The 22,500-nt window shown below is 46.6% G+C and overlaps 1 protein-coding gene across 1 annotated transcript in view; it reads left to right on the top strand.

Moving 5' to 3' along the window:
- The window catches only part of bsnb (bassoon (presynaptic cytomatrix protein) b), a 65,513-nt gene that overhangs the window by 3,516 nt on the left and 39,497 nt on the right, over window positions 1-22,500 (top strand). Inside the window, exons 3-6 of the mRNA XM_053652375.1 lie at window positions 31-93; window positions 9,472-9,775; window positions 18,704-18,819; window positions 18,952-19,717. Coding sequence (XP_053508350.1) covers window positions 31-93; window positions 9,472-9,775; window positions 18,704-18,819; window positions 18,952-19,717 — 1,249 coding nt within the window. The remainder of the gene's footprint in view (window positions 1-30; window positions 94-9,471; window positions 9,776-18,703; window positions 18,820-18,951; window positions 19,718-22,500) is intronic.

Here is a 22,500-nt window from a genome sequence, read left to right as displayed (position 1 = left end):
GATTTTCTCTCCCTCTCTTTCTCTGTGCAGAGAAAAACATGTTCTGTTCATGTTTGTCTGCATGATCCTGCTGAAACACTATCTCTCCACCAAGTATATAGCTGCAGCCCTGAGAATTTTTGTGTGTGTGTGTGTGTGTGTGTGTGTGTGTGGGTGTGTGGGTGTGTATGAGAGCGAGAGAGAGAGAGAGAGCGAGAGGGTGAGAGGCCCATTGACAGGCGGAGGCAGATTTCACGGATCACCAGGTTTTCCCACGAGCCCAGGTCTCTCGCTCGGCTGCGGCTCACGCTAACGCACATCATGTTTAATCTGAAATACACAATTGTAATACACCCCACACCCCCTCTTTAATAAACACACACACACACACACACTCAGTCTCTGCTGGTGTGACAATTCCGAGACCAGGAGTAGCCGAGATCGAATCAAGTCCTAAGCAGATCAAGGCCAAGTCAAGTTCGAGTCAAAGGGTGCATCTGCGCCCCGTGGTCTCGTTTCTAGAAGAAGGAACGACTTCCTGTCAAACATTCTGTGTGTAAGAAAGGGAAGATAAATCGAACATTATGCTTAAAAACTATTGGTCGAGACCGAGATCGTATTTATCGAGAGCAACGCCCACGAGTTAGTAGAGAAAACATCTCGAGACTGGGCTGGAGTCCTGCAGCCCTAGCTGTCGCCTGCGTGTCCTTTTGCACTGCGTTTGAACTCCATAAAATCCAAGAGAGGCACCACCTTTGTCAGATGATCTATAGAAGGCACGAGTCACCTAGTCTTTACAGCATCACTCTCTGACTAGTTAAATCCTAGCTAATAGAGACCTTTTGTTCTGTTTCCAGGACGCTATATTCCCATGGATCTATGTTTCCAAGGCCCTAATACCCAGGTTCCCTACATTCCCCAGGCCACGTGTTCCTATTTTCAGGGGTATTTTAGAACCTTATTCTCAGGGCCTTTGGTTTCGAGGGTCCTATATTCCCATGTCCCCTAAGACCATGAGCTTTTGCCTACAAGTGTCTATAGTGAGCATCCATGGTGGCTTTTACTGTAGTTTACGCAGTTCACACAGCTCACGCTGTTCCTGCAGGTTGAAATGTGAGACTGGCGCACACCACACCACCATCTGAAAGGGTTCCAAGCAGACACTCTGTTGTAGGTTTAAGGGTTACCAAAACAGTGGTGAGAGGAGATAAACGAACTCACCCTCACCCTTTATACGTGTTGGAGTTGGATCACGTGAGGATCCGGGGCCAATCACGGGACAACGGACATCGGCGTTTTCCTCATGGATTTTGTGAGTGTTCTGAGACAGGAACTTTAGTGACACTGTGATCACAATCATAAACTTAGAAAGCCTTATTATGAATTTCCTTAATGAACTTAATGGGCTGAGGAAACCTCCTGCCATGGGAATCTGGGAAAGTACTGTTCAGAAGATGCTATCTTCATTGGCTCACTCCTAGTTTGAGTTATTGGATCACATGACAGTCAGGAGCCAATCACAGGACGACGTCAGCTGCTCATCCACACTACTGGGCAAAAATTGTGCCGGAAAGCATGTAAAAAATAAATAACCAAATATATATATATATATATATATATATATAGTGTGTGTGTGTGTTTGGCAATGAATGTAAAAGAAATGTCCTTTCAGAACATTGAACGGACAGCCAACACACAGACAAACATTTCAGATGTCTTTGATTGTTCGTAATGTTGTGCGTGATAGACACGGTGGTTTAGCAGCCGTCTGATTGGGCAAAATGAGACGAGCGAGACGTATTTGAAGCAAATGTATTAGGTTAAGTAGATAGTGGTGTAAAAGTAATGGTTCTGAGCACGACTGTGTAGTTACTCGCGGTACGGAGAGACAGAGAGAGGGTGGGAGAGAAAGAGCAGGAGATATAGAGAGGAGAAAAAAGAAAAGAGAGGAGTTGATGGTGTATTTTCTCGTAGACGGAGAAACGACTTCCAAACATCATGCTGATAAAAGAGTCTGTTTCATAATGACACCGCAATCGAATAAAGGTGCGTTCATGAGCTCCGGGGCTTTCTCTCTCTCTCTCTCTCTCTCTCTCTCTCTCTCTCTCTCTCTCTCTCTCTCTCTCTCTCTCTCTCTCTCTCTTTCTCTCTCTCACTCTCTCTGTCATCTCTCATGGTCACGCTTTCTGGTCTCTGTCGAACCCATTCATTCCTCGACTAACACTTGGTAGGATCGAGTCCCGTCTGAGTGAAGTCACCCTGAACAGGCATATAGCGACATGTCTGTTGGTAAAATGAGATGACAGTGAGACAGACACGCGCACACACACACACACACACACACAACGAGGTGTGAAACAGGACACGGAGGGATGTACTGTTTTTCACACGCTTCGGTTTTCAGTTTAAATCACTACCCACAAGTCCACTGTGGATGTGGGCGTATTCAAACCATCACTGAGACCTATAAGCACACAGGCCACGCCTCCTTTATTAAGACTTACAAATACATAGGCCATGCCTCCTTCACTGAGACCGATTAGCACACAGGCCACACCTCCTACACTGAGATTGATAAACACACAGGCCACGCCTCCTTCACTGAGACCGACAAACACACAGGCCACGCCTCCTTCACTGAGACTGATAAGCACACAGGCCACGCCTCCTTCACTGAGACCGACCAACACACAGGCCACGCCTCCTTCAATGAGACCGATAAGCACACAGGCCATGCCTCCTTCACTGAGATTGATCAACACACAAGCCGCGCCTCCTTCACTGAGACCGTTAAACACACAGGCCATGCCTCCTTCACTGAGACTGATTAGCACACAGGCCACGCCTCCTTCACTGAGATTGATAAACACACAGGCCACGCCTCCTTCACTGAGATCAACCAACACACAGGCCACGCCTCCTTCACTGAGACCGATAAGCACACAGGCCACGTCTCCTTCACTGAGACCGACAAACACACAGGCCACGCCTCCTTCACTGAGACCGACAAGCACACAGGCCACGCCCCATTCACTGAGATTGATAAACACACAGGCCACGCCTCCTTCACTGAGACTGATAAGCACACAGTCCATGCCTCCTTCACTAAGACTGACAAACACATAGGCCACGCCTCCTTCACTGAGACTGATAAGCACACAGGCCATGCCTCCTTCACTGAGACCGACAAACACACAGGCCACGCCTCCTTCACTGAGACCGATAAGCACAGAGGCTACACCTTTAGGAGGAGCCTTTAAACCCCAGTACATCCCTAACTTTCTCTCTCTCTCTCTCTCTCACACACACACACACACACACACACACCTCTCTCAGGTCTGTTATTGACTCTGTTATATATCAGGTAGAAACGAGTCTCTGGAGAGCCAGCGAGTGCAACTTCTCTCCAGAAAGCAGCTCTATTTTTCCTGCTCAGCTCAGACCCTTGCTGATAATAACTCGCAGCCGATATACGAACTCCTCGACCGTGCGCGAAACACTAGCCAGCATTTCCATGAACGCAGGAGCAGAAGCGCTCTGGAGGTTTTTTTGTTTTTTTTTAAAAAAAGATTGATTCAGCTGCTCGTGCTTTGTGTTGCTCCTGTGGATTCCTGAATCACAAGCATGAAATCTCTGCAGGCTTTTTGTGCAACAGGAGCTAGCGTAGCGCGCTAGCCAACTCGAACACACCGCCGAGTATCGAAAAGCAATCAAGCCACGATTGTGTCACGCAGCTCGAAACAAATTAGCGGTGTGTTTGCTAATTGCGTGAGAGCGGTGATTCGGCTTGTAAAGTCAAATCAGTCACGGAGGGGGTGTAGTGCGTTTCCATACACCGATTATTCATGCAAAATGTGAACATGCAACAAGCGGGGGGGGTTTAGAAATGTGAAAAACAGCAGAAATGATTCTGCTTGTCTGGATGGATTAAAAAAATAAAAAGATTCTCTTTAAACTCTGCAATTTTTTGTAGACTTTGACTAAAATTTAATCCAGTCTGTTGTTGTGTGTCAAACAAACATGTCCACTGTTCCAGTGGTTAAAGAAATGTGAGAACAATGTTGCTAGGCAACTATGACGTCTAAAGGCAGAGATTCAACTAGCTAGTAATGAATTAGCTAGCTAGTACGTAGCCGTTAAGTCTTCTATACGGACAAAACCATCACAAACATCACCTGTGTGGATGCAGGCTGTTCAGTATGCTAGTTATTAGCGTAAACCAGACTGAAAACACCGGGATGCTAAGCACGTGAATGCTAGCTACATGTCTTTTTTTCTATTCTATCACACACACATCAACTGTTGTTTTGTGCTTTCGACACGAGAAGTTGCTTAAACTATATTTTCACGTGGTTAAAATGTGAGAACACTGTTGCTCGGCAACTGAGAAGTATAAATTCACATGCTAAGCTTGCTAATAGTTTTAGGATTTTAGCTAGCTGTTAACTGAAAGCCACAGAGAGATACCAAAGCATTAGGAACGTCAACATTTTCCTCAGATATATTGGTAAATTGCTAAAAAAAAAAAAAAAAAAAAGGTTTTTCCCATGGCTAAAATTACATCATAACATTTTTTGTCATTGTTGAGCTTGTTCATCTTGCTAGCTAGCGATGATTAGCGTAAACCTGACAGAGGACTCTGTGATGCTAAGCACACCTGACCTCTAGCTATGTGTTTTCAACAACTTTACACTTTATTTTATTACACGCTAATCGACCGTGTTGTTTCTGTTACCCCCCCCCCCCCTTCTGACACGGGTCCTACAGTCATACAACACGTTGACCGTTCAAGTGGTTAGAAATGTGAGAACCCCGTTTCTGAGCAGCTAGTTCAGAAACGTTCAGTTAGCAGCTAGCTAATGATCGTAGCTGATGAATTAGCTGGCTAGCACGTAGCCGTTAAGTCTGTTATACAGACGACGGAAAGACAAAACTGTCAGAATCCTCACCTGAGTTGTTGTAGCTTGTTCAACATTAGCGTAAGCCTGACAGATGCTAAACACACACACACACACAGAGATGACAGCTAGCTACATGTTTTATGTGTGGAAGTGGAAGTGTGAGTGTGTGTGTATTTAGTAAGATCTTGTCATTCGTAAGTGTGTGTGTGTGTGTGTGTGTGTGCGTAACTTTCAGACCGCCACACGCTGGTGTTTTCATCCGAACTGAAGCTGCACTGAAACTTTTAGACGGCAGGTGACGAGCAGAGTGAGCAAAATCCCTCACACACACACACACACACACACACACACACACACACACACACACACAGTTCTGACTCACTGGTGCTGTCAGAATTGCTTTTCTGATTCTTGCTCACTTTAGTCCTGTCTGAAATACATCAGAGAAAGTGTGTGTGTGTGTGTGTGTGTGTGTGTGTGTGTATATATATATGTGTATGTTATCTGGTTCTTTGACTCAGCTCTCTAATTGCTTTGCTAATCCAAACCACTGTGCTTTCATGGAACAAACACAGTCTGTTTGTTCGTCTGCGTAGCGACGAGAAACCACCCGTAGTGACCAGGAACACACACACACACACACACACACACACACACACACGCACACAGAAAGATCTGCAGGCTCTGTGGGAACTCTAAGCAAAGAGATACCTGCCGTGTTTTCAGTAGTTTTAATTAAAAAGGAGAAAGAGGAATATTGAGGAAGACAGAAGCAGGTCTGAACCCCTGAGATTGTGTGTGTGTGTGTGTGTGTGTGTGTGTGTGTGGGGGGGGGGGGGGTTATATGAGGGGGGGTGGCTATATGACATTTTATTTTATTGTGTGCCATATTATTATAGAAAGTTGCAATAAAAACAGATTTTTTTTTGGAAACATTCCAAACCTACATTCTAAGAAGACGTCTCGATATCAGAGCTTTCCTCCGGTGCTGTCCTCTGTGGGTTTCCCATAATGCCCTGTAAGCATACCGTTATGGGTGTGGCCTGTGCGTCACTGAACATAAAATGGCAGCCAAACAATTTCAGATGACTAAGAAAAAAACAAGGAGAATCACACACGTTCATCACACGTGTAATCAGTCAGGAAATCGTTGTGCACGGTCTGTCGCGGGGATGTCTGCCGGTAAACGAGACCTTTTAGCCGCACTCATATTCGAGGCACGTGAATCGAAGGGTTCTTTGTCCGAACGCGCGTCGTGATGACGACACGTGACCCGTCTCGGCCCGGATATCGCGGAGTTTGCTTGATTTTTAGCGGAACGGCTAAATCCCGGAGCGACTGCGTTACGCCCACTGCTAATCAACCTGCGCTCTACCGCGTGCGTGTATCACGCCTGTGCGAGGAGTGAGAGGTGGTCAGGGGCTTTAAAATTGCACACAGCAGGTGTGGAAAGACAAAGTACTGAAATAAAGGAGCACAAAAATAATAATAACCAGCTGCAGCAAAAAGTACAAGAAATCCATTTTAGACCAAAAAAAAAAAGAGAAAAAAAGCCGAGCCTCACGGTCGGGACGGAATTAAATGTTGTGAAGCCACGTTAACCGCGCTCGTATTGCGGTTTGAAATGAAGCGACTGGAAATCATATTTGTACATTTCACAACCAATTGTATTTATTTTACGGTCAGGTGAACGCGGCTGCCAGATCTGAACGCCTCTCTCTCCAAACCTGATGAAATCGCCTTCATGCTCGATTTCAGCTCCCGGCCCGCTCTCTTTTTCATTCCCGCTCGTTCTGTCGCGGCCGTTTTCCCGCTGAGTCACTCTTCTTCACGGGGAAAAATGGTGATTTCAGGCGTGGCGAGTCGGCACACTTTAACACGCCTGTGCCTTTCTTCTCTACAGCTCTAATCTCGCTTTGATATTAAATTATCTCATGTTGTGGATCATTTTATTCTCTCAAATAATCTGTGTTCACTCGTGTCCGGGTTCACCCCGGCCTTCCTGCCACCCCTGAATGTGAAGGTTCCAGGGCCAATAACATGAAGCGTGTGTGTGCACGTGTGTGTGTGTGTGTGTGTGTGTGTGTGTGTGTGTTGTGACTGTCAGTTAATTTTCTGTCCTGTGCACAGAAATGTGGTTTGTACTGATAGATTAATTAAGCCTCTGTCACCTTTTAAGTTCTCAGAGTGACATGTAGGAGCAGCAGAACTTTAATAGCTGCAAACACCACACACCATGACACGTTAGTTTAAGCAGCCAGTTATGTTATTTCATGTCGTACTAAACAATATATATATATATATAATATATATATATATAAAGCATGTAGTTCAGTGATTTAGTTCAGTTATGCTGTGAATAAAACAGTTTAATATTGAAGTTTTTTCTGATTCATGACAGTAATTTTCACATTGTGTTGAATAAATGTGCCTCTAATGGGAGTTTACTGATGCGTTGATGTCTGGTAAATAAAAGTGTTTCTTACAGTGGTGTGCAGGGGCCAGTGTGCAAATGTAGAAAAAACATGCAAATGTAGACAACACGTGCAAAAGCAGAAAAAACATGCAAATGCAGACAACACGTGCAAATGTAGACAACACGTGCAAAAGCAGAAAAAACATGCAAATGTAGACAACACGTGCAAATGTAGACAACACGTGCAAAAGCAGAAAAAACATGCAAATGCAGACAACACGTGCAAAAGCAGAAAACACGTGCAAATATAGAATCCACGCGCAAATGTAGAAAACACGTGCAAATGCAGACAACACGTGCAAATGCAGAAAACACGTGCAAATGTAGACAACACGTGCAAAAGCAGAAAAAACATGCAAATGCAGACAACACGTGCAAATATAGAATCCACGCGCAAATGCAGAAAACACGTGCAAATGTAGAAAACACGTGCAAATGGAGAAAACACGTGCAAAAGCAGAAAACGTGCAAATGGAGAAACATGTGCAGATGCAGAAAACACGTGCAAATATAGAATCCACGTGCAAATGCAGAAAACACGTGCAGATATAAAATCAATGCGCAAATGCAGAAAACACGTGGTAAAGCAGAAAACACGTGCAAATGGAGAAAACACGTGCAAATGCAGAAAACACGTGCAAATATAAAATCCACGCACAAATGCAGAAAACACGTGCAAATGCAGAAAACACGTGCAAAAGCAGAAAACACGTGCAAATGGAGAAAACACGTGCAAATGCAGAAAACACGTGTAAATGGAGAAAACACGTGCAAATGCAGAAAACACGTGCAAATGGAGAAAACACGTGCAAATGCAGAAAACACGTGCAAATATAGAATCCATGTGCACTGGCACTATTACCGCTAAGTGCCTAAAAGCCACGCCCCTAAATTTTACGTGCAGCTAGGTTAACCGCGGATTCATGAAGAGCGGCTGCTAAAACAACCTCTAGGTTTTTCTGTCACATATCCCTGGGAATCATTTCTGTTTTGCTGTAAACCATGTCTGTTGTGTTTCTCGGCTTATTACAGTGTTTCTGGTTTGTGCAGTGCATTGTCCTCTGCCGGCTTTATTACCCAGATTCCCTGAACGTAGCAAGCAAAAGTGCTATAAGCGATTCTCGCTCATTACACCAGCTCTACTTATTTAATAAATAAAAGTGATTCGTATTAAAAGTGATCTTGATTCAGAACACTGATTCTTTGACTCTGTTGAATAAAATGATTCTGATACAGTATCATGATTCTTTTAGTTAAATAAAAGTGATTCTGATTCGGTACAATGATTCCCCAAGTCTGTCAAATAAAAAGATATAAATTATTGATTTAGTATGCTGATACTTTGACTTCAGTGAATAAAAAAGATTCTGATTCGGTATCATGATTCTTTGGCTTTGGTGAATTAACCTGATTCTGATTCAGCTCACTGCTTTACTAAACGGATAAAGCGATTCATATTACACATGATGCTGAATCAGTACACTGATTCTCTGAGTCTGTTGAAGAAAAGTGATTCTGAATCAGTATACTGATTCCCTGAGTCTGTTGAAGAAAAGTGATTCTGAATCAGTACAATGATTCGCTGAGTCTGTTGAAGAAAATTGATTCTGAATCAGTATACTGATTCCCTGAGTCTGTTGAAGAAAAGTGATTCTGAATTAATACACTGATTCCCTGAGTCTGTTGAAGAAAAGTGATTCTGAATCGGTACAATGATTCCCTGAGTCTGTTGAAGAAAAGTGATTCTGAATCGGTACACTGATTCCCTGAGTCTGTTGAAGAAAAGTGATTCTGAATCAGTACACTGATTCCCTGAGTCTGTTGAAGAAAAGTGATTCTGAATCAGTACACTGATTCCCTGAGTCTGTTGAAGAAAAGTGATTCTGAATCAGTACACTGATTCCCTGAGTCTGTTGAAGAAAAGTGATTCTGAATCAGTACACTGATTCCCTGAGTCTGTTGAAGAAAAGTGATTCTGAATCAGTACACTGATTCCCTGAGTCTGTTGAAGAAAAGTGATTCTGAATCAGTACACTGATTCCCTGAGTCTGTTGAAGAAAAGTGATTCTGAATCAGTATACTGATTCCCTTTTTGTTTCTTGTTCTTTCTTACAGTATCCAAGGCAAACCTCTCCCCACAGAACCCAGTAATGGGCCCAAGCCGGGAGGATCGGTCGGCGGCGTCCCCGATCAGAGCCACTCTCCCCGGAAGAGCCCTCAGGGGGACATGGGCGGCCCTAAATCGCCCTACTCTTTGCCCCAGATTGCCCCAATGCCCAGCAGTAAGCTGTGCCCGGTGTGTAAGACAGCTGACCTGACGGGCGTCACGGACGGACAGCCGAACTGCAACACGTGCACGCAGTGCCGTGCCACAGTGTGTAACCAGTGCGGCTTCAACCCCAACCCACACCTCACAGAGGTAAGAGTTCAACAGCCATAACCCTATTCTCTCCATAACCTTCCTTCATCGAGTCGGGCTCGTCTCGTCACGACGTTATCGCTGTCTGGATGTTCCGCTAATGTGGAATATAAATGATGTAAAGACTGCTGAGACACACAGAGCGGTGTAGCTCTGACTGGACACAGAGAGAGAGAGAGAGAAATAAAGAGCCTGACAGATAACAGATAAAGAGAAAGAGTGAGGATGACAGAAGGAAAAAAGATAAAGAGACAGCTGAGCATGACCTCGGTGCTCATACTGCCGGAGGAAGTATGGCCGCTGCTCTGGAGATCGACGGGGAAATAGAGACGGTGATAGATGTGTGATGTGTTTTAAACAGTACATCTCGAGTTCCTTTGTGCCTCAGTCACCACATCCTCGGACTGCCTCTGTGTCAGAAAGCCCCTCGACACGCCTCGCGTTCCGGACGCCGTTTACTTCGTCAAAAGCTTTAGTGCGCTAACTTGCGTGATTAGTGCGTGCTAGTTTACTGGGGTTAGCGTGAAATGATCCACACGCACAGTTTCGTTTCTCCCTCACACATACGCCGTCACATGTTCTTTCACTTCCTGTCAAAATTCATGCTCACCCGATTACGTCCTGCAATCAAAAACACACCGAGAGGGGTGAGAGAGACTGAGGAGTCTGTGGTTATTCGTGTGAAAAGATGAGGATGGAGGAAGACAGAACGGCTCTGAGAGAGAGAGAGAGCGAGAGAGAGAGATGGTGCAGACTGACAAATCAGTGTTTAAGGGGAGGAGGAAGAAGGATGGATGGAGTAAGAGAGAGAGAGTAAGAAAGGGGTCATTAGGATGAGAGAAGGTTGGAACGAGAGATAAAGGTAAAGGTAACAGTATGAGTGAGAAGAGAGAGGGAGAGAGAGTAGGTGTGTGAGAGAGAAAGAAAAGAAATAGAAATTTGGGATAAAAGAGACGGATGGTATTAAACTTCGATGAGAGAGAGAGAGAGAGAGAGAGATGAGAGAGACGTGGACACACTTCAGTGGTCTCCCCTACAGCATGCAGCACCTCGAGCACTCAGCCATCGGGCCAGTCTCTATTTATAGATCTTCCTGCAATCCTCCACCTCTCCAAGAGAGAGAGAGAGAGAGAGAGAGGGAGGGAGGGAGGGAGGGAGGGGGGAGAAGGATGAATGGAGTATAAGAGAGAGAGAGAGAGAGAGTGAGAAAGGGGTAATTAGGACGAGAGGAGATGGGAAGGTGGAGAAGAGCGAAGAGAGAGAAGGGGACTGGTAAAGAAGCGAGGAATGAAAAAAAGAAAGAGAAAACATGGCAGCAGTTTCTAAGCACCACACTGAGATTTCGTTACATAATTCTGAACTATTTTCGAGAACTAATTCAGGCTCTTTACTTTATCTGACCAATCAGAGACCAGAATCCGATCACGTGACTAGTTTCACTTGTCAGGATTTATTACAGGTTTTTTTCAGTGTAGAATTTCCCGTGCCCGTCTCACACCGCCGGACGCATCGGCGCCGAGCCTTTATACCGAAACTCGGCAAAATGAAAACGATGTACGAAGAGAAAAACGAGTAAAAAGCGAGAGATATTGCGGACGAGAGAAGACGGGATATGAGGTCTGATACCGATAGTGATATCGCTTCTCTGTGCTTGTGCTGCGTGTCTTCGTCTCTGCTGCTTTCGCCCAATACGTCTGCGCATACATATGAAAAGAGAAAAGAAGTAGAGGATTATTGTTTAAATGAGAGGACGTGATAAACGTTAGATTACGGCGATGAAATAAAGTCTCATTTCACTGCCTTTTGAATTTAAGCTGCAGAATCAGACATAAGACTGGCAGCAGGAAGTGAGCCTGGAGCCATCTGGACTGCGCGCACACACACACACACACACACACACACACACACACACACACACACATGCCATCCCACACTCACAAACGGAACACTGCCAGTCCTTGAGAGATCTTCTTCCCACCTTCAGCGCTGGTGTCTTGGCAGGACCTTCACCGGATCCTCACTCAGTGGTTGTTGATTGGGGGTGGGGTGGGGGTTGGAGAGGGGAGGGGTTGATGGGGGATGTGTGGTTGTGGGGGCATTTTTTTGTTCAAGCAAATTCTACCCCTCATCCTAACCCCTGATCCACTGGTGACAATGCTCACACCAGAAATCTCAGTGAACCTCAAAGACCTGTTCACAGACACCGGTTATGGCTGAGAGGAAGTGACGCTGCGTTTGAGTTAGCTCTGCAGCGGGAAGTCTGAACTCGGAATTACGTCACGTTTGAGCGTTGGAAAAAACACAGACGCCTCCGTAAAGCGTCCCGCTGAGGGTGTGAGCGGCCGTGCCCTGTACCGGCGCGACGTGGACGTGGATTTGAGGAGACCTTCCCGATTTCCCCATACGGAGCTGAGCTGGTGTTTATTTGTCTTTTTCCTCTGTCTGTAATTCTTTTACAAGTTACGACCTTCAGTTGAAGGCGGCGTAAAAAAAAAAAAAAAAGTTGGACGTCTCTCGACACTTTTCTGAAAGGTTCGTAAAAGAAGAAAGGAACTGCTGACGGCAGCACTTTAAAAATATTCCCAGATGATTCTCTGTAAAACATGCGCCGGCTACATTTGGGATAAATGGGACATTGTGGAGGTTTGAACTGTTGCGTCCTCTGACACGCTAGCCCTGTGTGTGCGGAGTTTGCGCGTTCTCCCCGTGCTCTGGGGGTTTCCTCCGGGTACTCCGGTTTCCTCCCCCAGTCCAAAGACATGCATGGTAGGCTGATCGGCGTGTCTAAAGTGTCCGTAGTGTATGAATGGGTGTGTGAGTGTGTATGTGATCGTGCCCTGCGATGGACTGGCACCCTGTCCAGGGTGTACCCCGCCGTGTGCCCCATGCTCCCTGGGATAGACTCCAGGTTCCCCCACGACCCTGTAGTATAAGCGGTATAGAAGATGGATGGATGGATGGATGCTTCCATGGCACCAGAAGTGAATACCTGACCATCCATTGAAATGAGTGGTGACGTGTAGAGCGCGTGTGTGTTGGTTTGGAACACGGCAGGCGGCCCACGGTAATAAATATCACTTAGACACCGGTGTCATGACTCCTGCGGCCTTTCGATTTGTGGTGAGCTGTTTAAATTAAAATCTTTTTCCCTTTAACGAGGACAGGTTCAAAGCGGCGTTTGTTCCGTCTGCACCCTCTCACCTCTGCGTTGAACCCGGTAATGAAATGACACTCAGCGTGTGCAGCTGTTTTCCGGGTCTTCCGTCGACTTGCAGGTGAATCCGAGCACGGAGCTGAGCACGGAGCTGAGCACGGAGCTGAGCGCTCGACGGTCGAGGGTCTTAAGAACGAGACGAATAATTAGGGATTATTGGCTCTCTGGCACTTGTGGAATTTGGTCTCGTAAGTAAAGTAAAGACTCTTAACCTCTGAGCTCTCACTGAGTCACACGGCATGGACTATGAAACGGGAGCTGGTTGTTCGCGCCCGCTCGCCCTGACCCCCTTCATTTTCTCCTCCCAAAATCATGTGTGTGTCATGCAGAGGAAACGTAGACTGTCCCACATTCAGGAGTCAGGCGAGCGCTTCAGTCCCTTCCGCTGTCCTCGCTGCGCCGCACGTCGAACCGCCGATCCCCACATCACTCCAACGCCCGGGTTCACACCGGAGCTACAAGGCTAATGCTAAAGAGACAGAGATACAGAGACCTCAAAAGGAAGATTCAGAGAGGCTTAGGGTTAGGGTTAGGGAAAAAGCAGATGGAGAGACAGACAGATGGAGAGACAGACAGAGGAGTGGCGATATGGAGAAACAAACAGCTAAAGAGGCAGAACTACAGAGACATGAAAAACGAAGCACATGTAGAGAGACAGAGAAATAGAGACGAGACAGACAGAGAAAAGCAGACAGACAGACAGGCAGACAGAGAGATAGACAGAGACGCAAGCAGACAGACATAGATAGATAGATCGATAGACAGACAGACAGATAGATAGACACTTTCTCTACAGAATAATGAGGGGAGAAAGAGAGAGAGATAGACACAGTAACAGAGAGACAGACAGAAGGAGAGAGACACAGTGTGGTGTAATGTTCTCAAAACTTAATCTGGGACAAGTCACATCAAAAGCACACCAACAAACCTTTAAATATCTCACACACACACACACACACACACACACACCTTTGCCTCATTAGATGCCAGCATTTGGCATCAGTGCAGAATGACAGCTCATGAGTGGCTCTTAAACACACACACACACAAAGTGAAAGTTTAACACCACCTTTACAAACACACACATACACACACACACACACACACACACAGAGTGAATGTTTAACACCACCTTTACAAACACACACACACAAATGAAATGGAAAGAATAAATGGCCACTGTGTCCCTTTTTATCCCAAATATTGTTAGTGAGACATGTTTGGTAGTTCGGTAATGGAGCTAACATGCTAATGTTTAGCGTGATGTACACTGCATGTCCTCAGCGTAATGTCCCTCTGAAAATTCAATTCTCATGAGATTGTTGTCGTGTGAGAGAGAGAGAGACGGGAGAGAGGGGGTGAGAGAGAGACGGGAGAGAGGAGGGTGAGAGAGAGAGAGAGAGAGACGGGAGAGAGGGGGTGAGAGAGAGACGGGAGAGGGGGGTGAGAGAGAGACGGGAGAGGGGGGGTGAGAGAGAGAGAGAGAGAGAGACGGGAGAGAGGGGGTGAGAGAGAGACGGGAGAGGGGGGTGAGAGAGAGACGGGAGAGGGGGGGTGAGAGAGAGAGAGAGAGAGACGGGAGAGAGGGGGTGAGAGAGAGACGGGAGAGGGGGGGTGAGAGAGAGAGAGACGGGAGAGAGGTGGGGTGAGAGAGAATATTTGCTGAATTAACACTCATTTCTGTTTTGTCCCATTGTGGCTGTCTATTCTGGGGCTGTCTTGTGTCTCTGGGGTGCTGAGGTGTGAGCAACACACACACACACACACACACACACACACACACACACACACAAACAGGCTGACACAATGACCACTTGGCGAAGCCTGTTTATTTACAACACCTGGTGTAAGACCCACACAAAAATACAACATTGCTTGTGTTCTAATCCAGAGAGGTACACTTCCCCCAGACACTTCCCCAGACACTTCCCCTAGACACTTCCCTTAGACACATCCAATAGACACTTCCCCTAGACACTTCCCCCAGACACTTCCCCAGACACTTCCCCAGACACTTCCCCAGACACTTCCCCCAGACACTTCCCCAGACACTTCCCCAGACACTTCCCCTAGACACTTCCCCTAGACACTTCCCCCAGACACTTCCCCAGACACTTCCCCCAGACACTTCCCCTAGACACTTCCCTTAGACACGTCCAATAGACACTTCCCCCAGACACTTCCCCCAGACACTTCCCCAGACACTTCCCCAGACACTTCCCCTAGACACTTCCCCCAGACACTTCCCCTAGACACTTCCCTTAGACACGTCCAATAGACACTTCCCCCAGACACTTCCCCTAGACACTTCCCCTAGATACTTCCCCCAGACACTTCCCCTAGACACTTCCCCTAGACACTTCCCCCAGACACTTCCCCTAGACACTTCCCCCAGAGACTTCCCCTAGACACTTCCCCCAGACACTTCCCCTAGATACTTCCCCCAGACACTTCCCCTAGACACTTCCCCTAGACACGTCCAATCGACACGTCCCCTAGACACTCCCCCTAGACACTTCCCCCAGACACTTCTCCCAGACACTTCCCCTAGACACGTCCAATAGACACTTGCCCTAGACACGTCCCCTAGACACTTCCCCTAGACACTTCCCCTAGACACGTCCCCTAGACAAGTCCAATAGACACTTTCCCCAGACACTTCCCCTAGACACTTCCCCCAGAGACTTCCCCTAGACACTTCCCCCAGACACTTCCCCTAGACATTACCCCTAGACACGTCCAATAGACACTTCCCCCAGACACTTCCCCTAGACACGTCCAATAGACACTTCCCCTAGACACGTCCCCAGACACTTCCCCTAGACACTTCCCCTAGACACTTCCCCTAGACACTTCCCCTAGACACGTCCAATAGACACTTGCCCTAGACACGTCCCCTAGACACTTCCCCTAGACACGTCCCCTAGACACGTCCAATAGACACTTCCCCTAGACACATCTGCTAGACACTTCCCCTAGACACTTCCACTTGACGGCCAAGGCTCTACTGAGAGAGATGTAGTTTAATTACATTTTTAATTAAAGTCTGAATTAGTGCAGGAACTCTTTAACACCCTGCGTGTTCATTAGTTCAGATACACAGTCCCAGTGAAGAGGGCGTGGCCTCTGTGTCTGTCAGTCTCAATAAAGGAGGCGTGGCTTCTGTAACTGTCAGTCTCAATAAAGGAGACGTGGCTTTTGTATTTTCAGTCTTGATGAAGTAGGTGAAGTAGGTTGAAATGACAATAAAATGATGTCACAGAGCTAAAACAGCCATAGTTTCTTTCTCAGCACATATACCAGCACCAGACTCGGGTAGAAGGCGTGGCCTAAACTACGTCTTCATTAGAAGCGATTCGGTACAAGGTGGATATTTTGTACTCTTCCGTTCGGTGGAACTGTTCCTTTAAGGTGGAGTGTTTTCATGTAAATGTGAAAGTCAGACTCGATTACTGAAAGGGTCATTATGTGGCTTCAGTTTAACTTTGATGTCCCATTCAAATGAGTTCATAATGAAAGAAATGCAAATGAGTGTGATGCTAATGATGAGTTCACTGACAATACGAGATACTTTGTGTGTGTGTTCTCAAGACACATGGACAGTAGGGGGTGCCATGCTTGCCAAGTTTACTCAACTGGGATGTGTGTACTTGCTATGCGTAGATCACACACACACACATACACACACACACAGATACACAAACATTATATAAGAAGTGTGAATGCACCACGATTTCAGCAGCTGTTCTTGCTCTGCTTTGCCAATTATCATATAAAAGCTTCAAATCTCACACGCTCAATCTGTCTCACATTATCACCTGCATGGGAAAATGGAAAGAGAGAGAGAGAGAGAGAGAGAGAGAGAGAGCGAGAGAGGTTATTTAGTGTGTGATTACATGGACATTATGGTAAATAAGATAAATGTGAGGTAAGTGTGTATTTGAGTGAGACAGGTGGATGTGTATTTGAGTGAGACAGGTGGGTGTGTATTTGAGTGAGACAGGTGGATGTGTATTTGAGTGAGACAGGTGGATGTGTATTTGAGTGAGACAGGTGGGTGTGTCTGAGTGGGACAGGTGGGTGTGTATTTGAGTGGGACAGGTGGGTGTGTATTTGAGTGGGACAGGTGGGTGTGTCTGAATTGGACAGGTAGGTGTGTCTGAGTGGGACAGATGGGTGTGTCTGAGTGAGACAGGTGGGTGTGTATTTGAGTGAGACAGGTGGATGTGTATTTGAGTGAGACAGGTGGGTGTGTCTGAGTGGGACAGGTGGGTGTGTATTTGAGTGGGACAGATGGGTGTGTCTGAATTGGACAGGTAGGTGTGTCTGAGTGGGACAGATGGGTGTGTCTGAGTGAGACAGGTGGGTGTGTATTTGAGTGGGACAGGTGGGTGTGTCTGAGTGAGACAGGTGGGTGTGTCTGAGTGGGACAGATGGGTGTGTATTTGAGTGGGACAGGTGGGTGTGTATTTGGGTGAGACAGGTGGGTGTATCTGAGAGGGACAGATGGGTGTGTCTGAGTGGGACAGATGGGTGTGTATTTGAGTGAGACAGGTGGGTGTGTATTTGAGTGAGACAGGTGGGTGTATCTGAGAGGGACAGATGGGTGTGTCTGAGTGGGACAGATGGGTGTGTATTTGAGTGAGACAGGTGGGTGTGTATTTGAGTGGGACAGGTGGGTGTGTATTTGAGTGAGACAGGTGGGTGTGTCTGAGTGGGACAGGTGGGTGTATCTGAGTGGGACAGGTGGGTGTGTATTTGAGTGGGACAGGTGGGTGTGTCTGAGTGGGACAGGTGGGTGTGTATTTGAGTGGGACAGGTGGGTGTGTCTGACTGGGACAGGTGGGTGTGTATTTGAGTGGGACAGGTGGGTGTGTCTGAGTGGGACAGGTGGGTGTGTCTGAGTGGGACAGGTGGGTGTGTCTGAGTGGGACAGATGGGTGTGTATTTGAGTGGGACAGGTGGGTGTGTCTGAGTGGGACAGGTGGGTGTGTATTTGAGTGGGACAGGTGGGTGTGTATTTGAGTGAGACAGGTGGGTGTATCTGAGAGGGACAGATGGGTGTGTCTGAGTGGGACAGGTGGGTGTGTATTTGAGTGGAACAGATGGGAAGGAGTGGGAATATAGTTAAGGTAAAGTGCAGGTAATTTGACAGCCCAAATTCATCACAATCCTGAGTCGGCACAATCCTTTGTGCTCTGATCATGTTAATGTTTCCTCTAATTTCACACAAACAGTTTAACCTCATGAAGTGCTTGTTAATGAGCTGATGAGCTGAATCAGGTGAGTGATAAAACACTTGGGGATTGAGAAGCATGGTGCACAATAATCCTATTAAGCAACTCTTTGTTGTCATGTCATTGTTTATGGTAAATAGTGATTATATAAGCAGTTGGAGAGTGAGCTGTTGAGTGGTTCTTTGGGTGGTAGTATCAGGTGTAGTACCAGGTATCTGTTGTATGATGAAATACCAACAGAGCTTGTAAGCGTATGTGAAATGTTTAATGAAACGCTTGTAGCACTGTCTTTCTTTCTCACTCTTTAATAATTCAATGCTGCTTTATTGGCATGGCTGCTGTTCATATAATATTTCCAAAGCATTTGATCACAGAGGAATGACACAAGGTCTCTCTCTCTCTCTCTCTCTCTTTCTCTCTCTCTCTCTGACTCTTCATCTTCTTTCTATCTTATTGTTTCTTGGCTCTGTCTCTCAGGTGCAGGAATGGCTGTGTCTGAACTGCCAGATGCAAAGGGCATTAGGAATGGACATGGACACCCCACGATCCAAGAGTCAGCAGCAGATCCATTCTCCGCAGCAGTCCACCAAACCCCAACCTCGAACTGCGCCCCAAACTCCATCTTCGACCCAAGCCAAACCTTTCCCGGCATCCCAGAATGAACTAAAATCTCAATCTCAACCATCCACCCCCCTGAAAACACAAACCCAAGCGAAAACTCAACTCGAACCCTCTCCATCAACCCAAACCCAAGCAAAACCTCAACCCCAACCCTCTCCATCAACCCAAACCCAAGCAAAACCTCAACCCCAACCCTCTCCATCAGCCCAAACCCAAGCAAAACCTCAACCCCAACCCTCTCCATCAGCCCAAACCCAAGCCAAACCTCAATCCCAGACTACTCCATCAGCCCAAACCCAAGCCAAACCTCAATCTCAGACTACTCCATCAGCCCAAACCCAAGCCAAACCTCAATCCCAGACCATTCCATCAGCCCAAACCCAAGCCAAACCTCAATCCCAACCTCCGACCCCTTCGCACACTCAACCGAAACTTCCGTCCACCCCTCAGACTCAACGAAAATCTCAATCCCAGCCTGCGACTCCCACCAAATCTCAACCGAATCCTCCATCGGAGCAGCCGTTTGGCAAGCTCTTCGGATTTGGCGCGTCCCTCCTGAACCAGGCCAGCAGTCTGATATCGCTCGACCAGCCGCAGCCTCAGTCTCAGCCTCAGTCTCAGCCTCAGACACCTCAGAAGGCTCCAACAGCAACTCCAAAACCCAGCGCCCAACCCGGACCCCATCCTGGACCCCAACCTGGAGCGCCGTCTCAGCAGCAGAAGAGTAGACCAAAAGTGTGCTGCCCGCTGTGCAAGACCGAGCTAAACGTTGGTGTGCCTACAGAACCTCCCAATTACAACCACTGCACCCAGTGCCACGCCCAGGTCTGCAACATGTGCGGCTTCAACCCCACGCCTCATCTCACTGAGGTAAGACAGCAGGCTTACTAAAGGTGGTCTAGATATCTTTACATCTTGATCTCTTTGTGTGTGGTGATGATCTTTTTGGGAGAAAACATTGAGTAAGATGTCATTATTTAAGGAGTGTAAAACGCTCCACTGGTTCAGACGCGAGCTGGATGGTGCTCTTTCAGAGTCGTGTGTTAGATTCACCAAGTTAGTTCTTGCCCACGAAAAACTTGTCTTGTATACTAATTAGCATGTTTTTGGGGGGATTCATTACCCTTCCTGCTTGGGAAGTATGGGATCGTGTGTGTGTGTGTGTGTGTGTGTGTGTAGTGTTCAGGTCTGTTCGTCTGTTGCCATTTCGTTTTTAGTCGCAATTAAATAATTGTCCCTTGTATGCTAATGGGTGGTTCTCCTTGAAGTTGCCTCCTGCTGATTGACCCAGTCCACTTCAAGCCCAAGTTCTCACATCCCTGTTTGGAACCACCGAAGCACTCGGGCTAATGATTCATAGAGGCGGCCGATCGGACCTTAATTATGCAAATCGGTCCCGATTGAATGATTGTGGTAATAACAGGCTTTCAGACGAGCGCTGGGATCCTTTATGAGCGTGCTCAGTCACACATCGGGCTGTCACACGCCAGAGAAAGCACACATCTCTATGGAAACTGAAGAATGGCAACTGTTTTGTATCTTGTTCGTGGAAGATAGGGGGTGTTATTTGATGAGAGAGGTGGGTGGTATCATCCTGTTGAAATGTTTTTCCTGGAAAAAGTTTCACCCTAGGGGTCGTGGGTGCCTAGAGACAGGTTATGTTTTGTGAGAGACAGAGAGATGATCCAAAATCAGCAATTTTACATATCTCTCTCTCTTTCTCTCGCATTTCTTTTTCTTCCTGTCCCAAGTTACAGCATGTAACTCACCTGCTCAGATTGCATCAACACCTGAGGAAGTTGCTCGTTACTTCTGTGTCCTGAATATTTTAACGTTGCAGAGCATAAACCTTGCAGAGCAGCATGGTGGTGCGGTGGGTAGCTTTGCCGGGTTACAGGTCCCGGGTTGCTGATCCGATCCTGAGCTCGGTATATTTTGCACGTTGTCCCCGTGTCCACCTTTTGTCTCTCTTCCCAAAAAACACACCGGTTGATCGGAAACCATAAGTTGCCCCTAGGTGAGATTGTGATCATGTTGCCCTGCGTTCCATCCTGGGAGTATTTCCGTCTCCAGCATCGGTTCACACTGACCTCAGACCAGGATAAAGAGTTTAGTGAAGACTTACATACCTGTTTATGTTTATTTTTATCTGGATCACTTTCAGCTTTGAGGGCCTGGATGTGGTTCGAGGTGAAGTTTTAAGGTAATGATCTGGAGTGTCAAAATTAAAAAATAGTTTAAAATAGTGAGGACATTCTTTCTTTAACTGTGAGCTCTGCCTACCCACGAGTGTACCAGGGAAAGCAAAAAAAACAAAAACCCACAAATAATACAGTAATGTTGGCAACAAACCAAAAAAACCTCGCTTGCCACTCTGGGAGGCTGTTGAGCATGTAGACCTGGCATCGGTGTCAGCCTGCTCCATCTCTGTCACTGAGAGGAACAGAAATACCTCCAGTGAAACAAGGTGCAGGTCAGAGCCCTTCCCTAATTACCTGCTTTCTCCTGCTGGCAGTCAGCAGCGACGCGCTCTGCCCATCTTGGCACGGGCGTGGGTGTGTTGGGCGGGGGGGGGTGTCGGTGGTGTAGGTGGTGTAGATGGTGTAGGTGGCTGGCACGTTCTTGCTGTGTACACACACTACGAGAGGGTTTAGTAATCTCTTCCTTAAACAAACGTGGACTTCCAGTTGTACCTCGCCAACAAGTTTGACCTTAATCTCGCCGACGTGAGCCGAGCCGAGCCGAGCCGATCCGAGCTTTTGGCCTTTTACTGCTAATGAACTTCTGGAGTGTGTGGAGATTAACATCTCTGTCTTCATATCATCACACTCCTTTGGATTTTTTATTTATTTTTTTTCAAATTGGAAATGCAGAATGTCAAGGATACATAATTTATCTGCTTTTCCATCGTGTGTGTGTGTGTGTGTGTGTGTGTGTGTGTGTGTGTGACAAAAACATTGTCCTTTCGGTTACTGAGATTAAGGTTGAGTTTAGTAGTGTAGTATTACTTAGCTACACTAATTGTTATGCCAATGGAAGGTCCTCACAAAGATAGAAAAGTCTGTGTGTGTGTGTGTGTGCATGTTTAAAGTTGATTTTCTATGTATAATTTTTTAAAAATATCTTAGTCCTCGCTTAGTCCTGAGCAGTCTGCTTTAAAAACAATGTATGAAAATGTAAGTTCTGAAGTTTACTTCTTTGCTAACGTAGCTAACACATGAAGGCTAAAGTGTACTTGCTAGCAATGCACATTAGCGGTGTAGCTAATTAGCTGGATTAGCAAACGTTGGATCGTGTTAAAAGTTGAGCGTTTCATCAGCTGTGGTTCGGTCTCGTTTATAAGTTTAAGGCTGGGGAGTTTTACTTATAGGTGTGTGTGTGTGTGTGTGTGTGTGAGAGAGAGAGAGAGATAGAGAGGTAATTCATATTAGCTGTGTGTGAGTCATTTCTTTTCAGCTTGCACACACAGATTGTGGAAAAAAGCAGCACTTACTCTTATTGTTCGTTCTCATAATCTCGATGCGAGATTGTCGTCTGCGGCCAGACGCCTCACGCTTCATCTACATAACTCTGCCTTTGAGAAACGTTAGCATTCGTGTGTGTGTGTGTGTGTGTGTGTTTGTTAATCAATCCTGTCTGCAGTCCTTGTAGTT

Source organism: Ictalurus furcatus, chromosome 21, assembly GCF_023375685.1.
Source record: "Ictalurus furcatus strain D&B chromosome 21, Billie_1.0, whole genome shotgun sequence".
In the NCBI taxonomy this organism is placed as follows: Eukaryota; Metazoa; Chordata; class Actinopteri; order Siluriformes; family Ictaluridae; genus Ictalurus; species Ictalurus furcatus.
The sequence above is the reverse complement of the archived record's forward strand: the minus strand, read 5'-3'. Positions and strand labels throughout refer to the sequence as shown.